General features: G+C 39.9%; 1 protein-coding gene across 5 annotated transcripts in view; it reads right to left on the bottom strand.

Moving 5' to 3' along the window:
* The window catches only part of ERAP1 (endoplasmic reticulum aminopeptidase 1), a 105,872-nt gene that overhangs the window by 11,015 nt on the left and 82,575 nt on the right, over positions 1 to 12,282 (bottom strand). For all 5 annotated transcript variants that reach the window (XM_086693369.1, XM_025923592.2, XM_086693468.1 and 2 more), the window contains exons 12-13: positions 802 to 881; positions 31 to 214 (exon numbers count right to left, since the gene is read on the bottom strand). In XM_086693369.1, the coding sequence (XP_086549495.1) occupies positions 31 to 214; positions 802 to 881 (264 nt within the window). The remainder of the gene's footprint in view (positions 1 to 30; positions 215 to 801; positions 882 to 12,282) is intronic.

The following is a 12,282-nucleotide window of genomic DNA, read 5'->3' as shown; positions in this document are numbered from 1 at the left end:
TAAACCAAGACCCTGAGGAGTTTGTATTACCTGACAAGCTGAAATGCATTGTTAATGAGACTGGCCCGATCATTGCTGCTGATTGTTGTATGTGCTCCTCTTAAAAGACCACTCAAAGAATTCCATCCATCATCCTCATAATGCACAATGTAATAGCCATTCATTCCAACATTAAATTTGATCCATTCTACCTCTTCTGGGAGAATGAGCACATCTAGAGCAAATAAAATAAATCATAGTTCCATTTTCTCTCTTCACTGATGAAAGCTTTTCTGATCAGAGACTGGACAAAGAAACTAAAGGGAAGTTTAATGTTGAACAATTTTAATACTGAAATGAGTTTCATATTGAACACATTTATTTTAGAAACCATAAAAGCCCATTCCAATAGGTAAAAGCCAATACTAGCTTGAGACACCAATTTTTTCAGATTTACAGATCTAGGGGAAGAATACAGCCACATTTCAGGTTATACATGCAAAATAATCCAGCAATGTTAACAAAATAATAGGGAATTTTCACTAGTAAGCCCTCCTATTTAGCATTATATAATTCAACTGTTTTAATCTTGGTCTGGCAAGATTACTGGCTTTTTGACACAAGAGAATATTTTCAACCTTCTATCTTCACTAAAATTGAAAGCCAAAGATTTGCTTTCAATAAAGGTTATTGAATATATTGAATAAAGGTTGACCTGGTCTTTAGGTTTTAACCAAGATAAATAGTACAACAAACTGAGTACCTAAGTCTTACACATTTCCAGTTTCTTAACTTATCCTGGTTATTTCTACAAGAAGTTACCTGTTTTTGTCTTCAGCAAAAATCTTTGGACTGAATCTGATTTGCTCGTAATGAATGTCAATGGAACATGCCACAGGTACCTTCAAGAAAGGATGCATTATTTGTTGACTTACTTCAACAGTTATTAAATCATCTATCATATGCCAGACACTGGCTAGTTTAAAAGATGGTACCGAAACTATTACAGCCAAGAGGTCAAAACAACACCAGCCTGTTTTCCTGCCTTGCAAGGGGTGCCAGCTTAGGCAATGTTCATTCTTCTTGGACTTCTCAGTATAGCTAGGAATTTGAGCTCCAGGGAGCCCTGGCATCCTTTGCAGTGGTTGGCTGATTGGAACTCAGAGGTCCTACCTTAAAAACCCTGACCACTATTAATGGAATAAATTGCCATCATGTGGCCCCTAAATAATCTGTTAAGAATACAACATCACTTCTGTAAAATTCCTGCCAATGATGCACAACCTGAATCTCATCATGAAAAACAGCAGAAAATAAAAAATGGAGGACATTCTATTAAGAAAAGTGGCCTGTACTCTTCAAAAATGCCAAGGTCAAGAAAGAAAAAAGTTGAGGAACTGTTTAAGGAAGCAAAGAAAAAAAAAAAAACACACAAAACTGAACATGGGTGACAATACAATGTGATCCTATATTAAATCCTGAATGAGAATTTTTTTCTTTTGCTATATAGTATTATGACAACTGGAAAACTGAAATCAACTTTACTGATAAAAGGATTATATCAACTTCATTTCATAAGTTTGATAATTATACTGTGCTTACACAAGTCAACATTCTTGTTTTTATGAAAATATCACACTGAACTATTTCAGGGTACAACTACCTTCAGCTAAGAAAAAATACAAGCTCCTCTGGATCCAGGAGGGCAGCATAGGAAGACACCAAACTCACTTCCTCCTGTGAATACACCAAATCTATACCTACATATGGAGGGCACCTGTTGGGATGAGCACTGATGTTGTATGGAAACCAATTTGACAATAAATTTCATATTAAAAAAAAACTATGCCTACATATAGAACAACTCCTCCTGAAAAAGAACGGAGGGCTGCCTGAATAGCTTCTGCACAACAAATGACAGAGGGACCACACAAAGAAGGCAGAGACAGAGACAAGATAATAAAAGGAACCCCAACCTAACACAGTGAGGGAAGGATATTACCAGAGGCTCCACAGGCAGACTTGCCTGCCCTTGGAAATGACAAATAGAAATCTACAGGACAACTAGATTATAAGTGAAGAAAATCCAGTGACTAATTCTAGAGAATCTACCAAAGAGTGGGGAAATTTCTAGAACTCTCTGCAGTCATAGGCTCTGGTGAGCATCACTGTTTATATTCCCCCTAAACCATGATATTGTGGACAGGAGCTGGGTTCAGTCACTATAGCCAGCTGGCTAGAGACACCCCAGCAAGTCTAAGGACCCTAGCCCACACCAGCTCCAGATGTCCTGCTAGGGTGGCCCCAGAACGGTACCCTGGGACCCTCCTGGCTTATGCCCACTCTAGCCCCAGCCATCTTGCCACTGGCAGCCTTAGGGCAGGGTAGCCTAGGACCCTGTTCCCACTCCAGGTCTAGACATTCCACCAGGGCTGCATCCCCTCCAACTCCAGCTGTTTCCAGGGTGGCCCAGGGAAAGAATGCTCCAGAACCTCAAGCCCATGCACACTCCAGCTCCAGCTATTCCACCAGGGCAGCCACAGCACAGAATGTTTGGGAACTCTGGGCCCATTCCCAATCCAGCTCCAGCCATCCCACCAAGACAACCTTGGTGCAATTTGCCCTAGGACACTCCCCGCCATCCCACTTCAGCTTCCGCTGGACAGCCAAAACCACTAGGCACACACAATCTACACAGGGGATGCTCCCGTGTAAGGCCAGTCCATTAAAGACCAGGAGAAGTAGCTCTGCCACCTAACTCATAGAAATATACATATGAAATGAAACAAACTAAAGAAACAGAGGATTAAAATTCCAACAAAAGATAATGAGAAAATTCCAGAAAAAAACTCTAATGAAATACAGGTAAATAATTTACCTGATAAAGAGTTCAAAGTAATGGTCATAGAGAGGTTCACTGAACTAAGGAGAAGAATGGAAGAACACAGTGAGAACTTCAATAAATATTCAGAAAATGTAAGCAAGTACCAGATAGAAGTCACAGAGCTGAATAACAACTTAAATGAAAAATACAATAGAAACAATCAGGAGCAGATTAGACGATACAGAGCAGATCAATAATCTGGAAAAGAGAATAGTGGAAATCACCCAATCAGAATAGCAAAAAGAAAAAATAATTAAAAATGAGGATAGGATATAAGGGACCTGTGGTGCAACATCAACTGACAAACATTCACATTATAGTGGTCCCAGAAGGAGAAGAGGGAAAGAAAGGAGCAGAAAACGTATTTAAACAAATAATGGTTAAAACTTCACAATGCTGAGGAAGGAAATAAACATCTAGGTCCAAAAAGCACAGAAACTGCCAAACAAGATGAATCCAAAGAGATTCACACCAAGACATACTATAATTACAATGTTAACAGTTAAAGAGAAAATATTAAAGGCAGCAATATAAAAACAAAATGTCACAAAGAAGGGAAACCCATAAGACTATCAGCTGATTTTTCAGCACAAACTTTGCAGACCAGAAGGGAGTGACAGAATATATTTAAAGTGCTGAAAGGGAAAAACTTAAAGCCAAAATAACCCACCAAGCAAGGTTAATATTCAGAAAAGAAAGAGAGAGAGAATTTCTAGCACAAGCAAAAGATAAAGGAGTTTATGACGACTATCCAACATTATAAGAAATGTTAAGGAATCTTCTTTAAGAAAAAAACAAAAGGCCATAATTAGAAGAAAAAGAGAACTACAAGCCAATCTCTCTAATGAATATAAATGCAAATATCCTCAATAAAATATTAGCAAACCTAATCCAACAATACATTTTAAAAAAATCATATACCACCATCAAGCCAGATTTATTCCCAGGATGCAAAGGTGGTTCAATATTCACACACTCACACAAAAATTAACATATGTCAGAGGAGAGGGAAGATGGCGGCGTAGGAGGACGCTGGGCTCACCGCGCGTCCTGCTGATCACTTAGATTCCACCTACACCTGCCTAAATAACCCAGAAAACCACCAGAGGATTAGCAGAACGGAGTCGCCGGAGCCAAGCGCAGACGAGAGGCCCACGGAAGAGGGTAGGAAGGGCGGTGAGGCGGTGCGCGCTCCACGGACTGGCGGGAGGGAGCTGGGGCGGAGGGGCGGCTCGCCGGCCAAGCAGAGCCCCCGAGTCTGGCTTGCAAAAAGCGGAGGGGCCTGACGGACTGTGTTCCGACAGCAAGCGCGACTTAGCGTCTGGGAGGTCATAAGTTAACAGCTCTGCTCAGAAAGCGGGAAGGCTGGAGGACAAAGGGAAGGAGAGCTGCTGAGCCCCCGGACGACAGAGCTCAGTTTGGTGGGGAACAAAGGCGCTCGCCAGCGCCATCTCCCCCGCCCATCCCCCAGCCAAAATCCCAAAGAGAACCAGTTCCTGCCAGGGAACTTGCTCGCTCCGCGCGCAAACACCCAACTCTGCGCTTCTGCGGAGCCAAACCTCCGGCAGCGGATCTGACTCCCTCCTGCTGCCACAGGGCCCCTCCTGAAGAGGATCACCTAAGGAGAAGCAAGCAAGCTAAGCCTGCCCCTCCTGCCCCTGTGCACCTTGCCTACCCACCCCAGCTAAGACGCCAGATCCCCAGCATCACAAGCCTGGCAGTGTGCAAGTAGCCCAGACAGGCCACCCCACCCCACAGTGAATCCCGCCCCTAGGAGAGGGGAAGAGAAGGCACGCACCAGTCTGACTGTGGACACAGCTGTGGGCTGGGGGCAGACATCAGGTCTGACTGCGGCTCCGCCCACGAACTCCAGTTATACACCACAGCACAGGGGAAGTGCCCTGCAGGTCCTCACCACGCCAGGGACTATCCAAAATGACCAAGCGGAAGAATTCCCCTCAGAAGAATCTCCAGGAAATAACAACAGCTAATGAGCTGATCAAAAAGGATTTAAACAATATAACAGAAAGTGAATTTAGAATAATAGTCATAAAATTAATCGCTGGGCTTGAAAACAGTATAGCGGACAGCAGAGAATCTCTTGCTACAGAGATCAAGGGACTAAGGAACAGTCACGAGGAGCTGAAAAACGCTTTAAACGAAATGCATAACAAAATGGAAACCACCACAGCTCGGATTGAAGAGGCAGAGGAGAGAATAGGTGAACTAGAAGATAAAGTTATGGAAAAAGAGGAAGCTGAGAAAAAGAGAGATAAAAAAATCCAGGAGTACGAGGGGAAAATTAGAGAACTAAGTGATACACTAAAAAGAAATAATATACGCATTATTGGTATCCCAGAGGAGGAAGAGAGAGGGAAAGGTGCTGAAGGGGTACTTGAAGAAATAATAGCTGAGAACTTCCCTGAACTGGGGAAGGAAAAAGGCATTGAAATCCAAGAGGCACAGAGAACTCCCTTCAGACGTAACTTGAATCGATCTTCTGCACGACATATCATAGTGAAACTGGCAAAATACAAGGATAAAGAGAAAATTCTGAAAGCAGCAAGGGGTAAACGTGCCCTCACATATAAAGGGAGACCTATAAGACTCGTGACTGATCTCTCTTTTGAAACTTGGCAGGCCAGAAAGAATTGGCACGAGATTTTCAGTGTGCTAGACAGAAAAAATATGCAGCCGAGAATCCTTTATCCAGCAAGTCTGTCATTTAGAATCGAAGGAGAGATAAAGGTCTTCCCAAACAAACAAAAACTGAAGGAATTTGTCACCACTAAACCAGCCCTACAAGAGATCCTAAGGGGGACCCTGTGAGACAAAGTACCAGAGACATCACTACAAGCATAAAACATACAGACATCACAATGACTCTAAACCCATACCTTTCTATAATAACACTGAATGTAAATGGATTAAATGCGCCAACCAAAAGACTTAGGGTATCAGAATGGATAAAAAAACAAGACCCATCTATTTGCTGTCTACAAGAGACTCATTTTAGACCTGAGGACACCTTTAGATTGAGAGTGAGGGGATGGAGATCTATTTATCATGCTACTGGAAGCCAAAAGAAAGCTGGAGTAGCCATCCTTATATCAGACAAACTAGACTTTAAATTAAAGGCTGTAACAAGAGATGAAGAAGGACATTATATAATAGTGACAGGGTCTATCCATCAGGAAGAGCTAACAATTATAAATGTCTATGCACCGAATACTGGAGCGCCCAAATATATAAAACAATTACTCATAAACATAAGCAACCTTATTGATAAGAATGTGGTAATTGCAGGGGACTTTAACACCCCACTTACAGAAATGGATAGATCAACTAGACACACGGTCAATAAAGAAACAAGGGCCCTGAATGAGACATTGGATCAGATGGACTTGACAGATATATTTAGAACTCTGCATCCCAAAGCAACAGAATATACTTTCTTCTCGAGTGCACATGGAACATTCTCCAAGATAGATCATATACTGGGTCACAAAACAGCCCTTCATAAGTTTACAAGAATTGAAATCATACCATGCATACTTTCAGACCACAATGCTATGAAGCTTGAAATCAACCACAGAAAAAAGTCTGGAAAACCTCCAAAAGCATGGAGGTTAAAGAACACCCTACTCACGAATGAGTGGGTCAACCAGGCAATTAGAGAAGAAATTAAAAAATATATGGAAACAAACGAAAATGAAAATACAACAATCCAAACGCTTTGGGATGCAGCGAAGGCAGTCCTGAGAGGAAAATACATTGCAATCCAGGCCTATCTCAAGAAACAAGAAAAATCCCAAATACAAAATCTAACAGCACACCTAAAGGAAATAGAAGCAGAACAGCAAAGGCAGCCTAAACCCAGCAGAAGAAGAGAAATAATAAAGATCAGAGCAGAAATAAACAATATAGAATCTAAAAAAACTGTAGAGCAGATCAATGAAACCAAGAGTTGGTTTTTTGAAAAAATAAACAAAATTGACAAACCTCTAGCCAGGCTTCTCAAAAAGAAAAGGGAGATGACCCAAATACATAAAATCATGAATGAAAATGGAATGATTACAACCAATCCCTCAGAGATACAAACAATTATCAGGGAATACTATGAAAAATTATATGCCAACAAATTGGACAACCTGGAAGAAATGGACAAATTCCTGAACACCCACACTCTTCCAAAACTCAATCAGGAGGAAATAGAAAGCTTGAACAGACCCATCACCAGCGAAGAAATTGAATCGGTTATCAAAAATCTCCCAACAAATAAGAGTCCAGGACCAGATGGCTTCCCAGGGGAGTTCTACCAGACGTTTAAAGCAGAGATAATACCTATCCTTCTCAAGCTATTCCAAGAAATAGAAAGGGAAGGAAAACTTCCAGACTCATTCTATGAAGCCAGTATTACTTTGATTCCTAAACCAGACAGAGACCCAGTAAAAAAAGAGAACTACAGGCCAATATCCCTGATGAATATGGATGCAAAAATTCTCAATAAGATACTAGCAAATCGAATTCAACGGCATATAAAAAGAATTATTCACCATGATCAAGTGGGATTCATTCCTGGGATGCAGGGCTGGTTCAACATTCGCAAATCAATCAACGTGATACATCACATTAACAAAAAAAAGGAGAAAAACCATATGATCCTGTCAATCGATGCAGAAAAGGCCTTCGACAAAATCCAGCACCCTTTCTTAATAAAAACTCTTGAGAAAGTCGGGATAGAAGGAACATACTTAAAGATCATAAAAGCCATTTATGAAAAGCCCACAGCTAACATCATCCTCAACGGGGAAAAACTGAGAGCTTTTTCCCTGAGATCAGGAACACGACAGGGATGCCCACTCTCACCGCTGTTATTTAACATAGTGCTGGAAGTTCTAGCAACAGCAATCAGACAACAAAAGGAAATCAAAGGCGTCAAAATTGGCAAAGATGAAGTCAAGCTTTCGCTCTTTGCAGATGACATGATATTATACATGGAAAATCCGATAGACTCCACCAAAAGTCTGCTAGAACTGATACATGAATTCAGCAAAGTTGCAGGATACAAAATCAATGTACAGAAATCAGTTGCATTCTTATACACTAACAATGAAGCAACAGAAAGACAAATAAAGAAACTGATCCCATTCACAATTGCACCAAGAAGCATAAAATACCTAGGAATCAATCTAACCAAAGATGTAAAGGATCTGTATGCTGAAAACTATAGAAAGCTTTTGAAGGTAATTGAAGAAGATTTAAAGAAATGGAAAGACATTCCCTGCTCATGGATTGGAAGAATAAATATTATCAAAATGTCAATACTACCCAAAGCTATCTACACATTCAATGCAATCCCAATCAAAATTGCACCAGCATTCTTCTCGAAACTAGAACAAGCAATCCTAAAATTCATATGGAACCACAAAAGGCCCCGAATAGCCAAAGTAATTTTGAAGAAGAAGACCAAAGCAGGAGGCATCACAATCCCAGACTTTAGCCTCTACTACAAAGCTGTCATCATCAAGACAGCATGGTATTGGCAGAAAAACAGACACATAGACCAATGGAATAGAATAGAAACCCCAGAACTCGACCCACAAACGTATGGCCAACTCATCTTTGACAAAGCAGGAAAAAACATCCAATGGAAAAAAGACAGTCTCTTTAACAAATGGTGCTGGGAGAACTGGACAGCAACATGCAGAAGGTTGAAACTAGACCACTTTCTCACACCATTCACAAAAATAAACTCAAAATGGATAAAGGACCTGAATGTGAGACAGGAAACCATCAAAACCTTAGAGGAGAAAGCAGGAAAAGACCTCTCTGACCTCAGCCGTAGCAATCTCTTACTCGACACATCCCCAAAGGCAAGGGAATTAAAAGCAAAAGTGAATTCCTGGGACCTTATGAAGATAAAAAGCTTCTGCACAGCAAAGGAAACAACCAACAAAACTAAAAGGCAACCAACGGAATGGGAAAAGATATTTGCAAATGACATATCGGACAAAGGGCTAGTATCCAAAATCTATAAAGAGCTCACCAAACTCCACACCCGAAAAGCAAATAACCCAGTGAAGACATGGGCAGAAAACATGAATAGACACTTCTCTAAAGAAGACATCCGGATGGCCAACAGGCACATGAAAAGATGTTCAGCGTCGCTCCTTATCAGGGAAATACAAATCAAAACCACACTCAGATATCACCTCACGCCAGTCAGAGTGGCCAAAATGAACAAATCAGGAGACTATAGATGCTGGAGAGGATGTGGAGAAACGGGAACCCTCTTGCACTGTTGGTGGGAATGCAAATTGGTGCAGCCGCTCTGGAAAGCAGTGTGGAGGTTCCTCAGAAAATTAAAAATAGACCTACCCTATGACCCAGCAATAGCACTGCTAGGAATTTATCCAAGGGACACAGGAGTACTGATGCATAGGGGTACTTGTACCCCAATGTTCATAGCAGCACTCTCAACAATAGCCAAATTATGGAAAGAGCCTAAATGTCCATCAACTGATGAATGGATAAAGAAATTGTGGTTTATATACACAATGGAGTACTACGTGGCAATGAGAAAAAATGAAATATGGCCTTTTGTAGGAACGTGGATGGAACTGGAGAGTGTGATGCTAAGTGAAATAAGCCATACAGAGAAAGACAGATACCATATGGTTTCACTCTTATGTGGATCCTGAGAAACTTAAGAGAAACCCATGGGGGAGGGGAACAAAAAAAAAAAAAAAAAAAAAGAGGTTAGAGTGGGAGAGAGCCAAAGCATAAGAGACTGTTGAGAACTGAGAACAAACTAAGGGTTGATGGGGGGTGGGAGGGAGAAGAGGGTGGGTGATGGGTACTGAGGAGGGCACCTTTTGGGATGAGCACTGGGTGTTGTATGGAAACCAATTTGACAATAAATTTCATATAAAAAAAAAAAAAAAAAAAATTAACATATGTCACATTAATAAGAGAAAAGATAAAAACCCTATGATCATTTCAATAGATACGGAAAAAAACACTGAGCAAAGTACATCAATCCGTGATAAAAACCATCTGCAAAGTAGGTCTAGAGGGAACATGCCTCAATATAGTAAAGGCCTTATGTGCAAAACCCACAACCAACATCATACTCAATGGTAAAAAACTGAGAGCTTTTTCTCTAAGGTCAGGGAAAAGATAAGGATGTCCACTCTCACCAGTTTTATTCAACATAGTACTGGAAGTCCTAGCCACAGCAATTAAACATAAAGAAATAAAAGGCATCCAAATTGATAAGGAGGAAATAAAACTCTCATTATTTTCAGATGACATGATACCATACATAGAAAACCCTGAAGACTCGACTAAAAAAAAAATACTTACTAGAAGTGATAAATGAATCCAGTGAAGTCACAGGATATAAATCAATGGACAGAGATCTGTTACACCTCTATACACTAATAATGAAACAGGAGAAAGTGAAATTAAGAAAACAATCTATTTACAATTGCACCAGAAACAATATCTAGGAATAAACTTAAACAGGTGAAAGAGCTGGACTCTGAAAATATAAAACACTGATGAAAGAAATTCAAGACAATGGAAAGAAATGGAAAGACATTCCATGCTCATGGAATGGAAGAATACTGTTAAAATGTCTACAGCACCCAAAGCAATCTACGGATTTAATGCAATTCCAATTAAAATAGCAACTGCATTTTTCATAGAGTTAGAACAATCCTAAAATTTGTATGAAACAAAAGACCTCTTGAAAAAAAATCTTGAAAAAGAAAAACAGAACTGGAGGTGTCACAATGCCAGATTTCAGGTTATATTACAAAATGGGAATAATTAAAGCAGTATGGTACTGGTATAAAACAGTGTTGGGAAAACTGGACAGCTACATGCAAAAGAATGACCTGGGCCACTTTCTTTCACCATACACGATAATAAACTCAAAATGGATTAAAGACGTAAATGTGAGACCTGAAACGATAAAAATCCTAGAAGAGAGCACAGGCAGTTGCCCACAACAACATTTTTCTAGATGTCTCCTGAGGCAAGGGAAATAAAACCAAAAATAAATTATTGGGACTACATAAAAATAAAAAGGTTCTTCATGGTGAAGGAAACAACCAACAAAACTAAAGCGCAACCTACAGAATGGGAAATATTTGCCAATGACATATCCAATAAAGGGTTAGTATCCAAAACATATAAAGAACTTATAACTCAACACCCAAAAAATGATCCAATTAAAAAATGAGAAGACATGAACAGACATTTCTCCAAACAAGACATACAGATGGCTAAGAGCCACATGAAAAGATGCTCAACATCACATATCAGGGAATTGCAATTCAAAACTACAATGAGATTTCACCTTACACCTGTCAGAAGCATTAAAAACCCAAGAAACAAGTGTTGGCAAAGATGTGGAGAAAAAGGAACCTTTGTGCACTATTGGTGAAAATGCAAACTTGTGCAGCCACTGTGGAATGCAGTATGGAGATTCCTCAAAAACTGAAAAATAGAACTACCCTATGATCCAGTAATCACAGTAGTGGGTATCTACCGAAGGAATATGAAGACACTAATTTGAAGGGACACATGAATCGTAATGTTTATAGCAGCATTATTTACAATAGCCAAATTAGGGAAACAGCCCAAGTATCCATCAAGAGATGAATGGATACAGATGTGGTGTGTGTGTGTGTGTGTGTGTGTGTGTGTGTGTGTGTGTGAACATTACTCAGCCATAAAAAGGAATGAAATCGTGCCATTTCCAAAGATGTGGATGGAGCTAGGGAGTATAATGCTAAGTGAAGTCAGTCAGAGAAACACAAATACCATATGATTTCACTCACATGTGGAATTTAAGAAACAACAACAAAAAATGAGGAAAAGAAAAAAGAAACAAACCACAAAGTAGCCTCTTAGCTATAGAGAACAAACCAGATGGAACAAACCAGATGGAAGATGGGTGGGGGGATGGGTGAAATAGGTGATGGGGAATCAAGAGTACACTTACCATGATGAAAAGAAAAGAAAAGAAAAGAAAAGAAAAGAAAAGAAAAGAAAAGAAAAGAAAAGAAAAGAAAAGAAAAGAAAAAAATAACAAGAGTAGGCAAGAATGTTGAGAAAATGGAAGGCTCCATTTTCCAATTGGTGAGAACGTAAATTGGTGCAGTCACTATCATAAATAGTATGTAGATTGCTCACAAAATTAAAAATAGAACTCCAATATGGATCCAGCAATTCCACTTCTGGGTATTTATTCAAAGAAAATGAAAACATACATCTGAAGAGATACATGTGCCTGTATTGTTCACTGCAGTATTGTTTAATCATAGCAAGATACAGAAGCAACCTGTGTCTATTGATAAATTGATGAAGAAGATGTGGTGTGTGTATGTCTATACATATACAATAGT

Source organism: Puma concolor, chromosome A1, assembly GCF_028749965.1.
Source record: "Puma concolor isolate L17-30 chromosome A1, mPumCon1.1.hap2, whole genome shotgun sequence".
Classification (NCBI taxonomy): Eukaryota; Metazoa; Chordata; class Mammalia; order Carnivora; family Felidae; genus Puma; species Puma concolor.
Note: the sequence above shows the minus strand (reverse complement) of the source record. Positions and strands in the feature narration are given on the sequence as shown.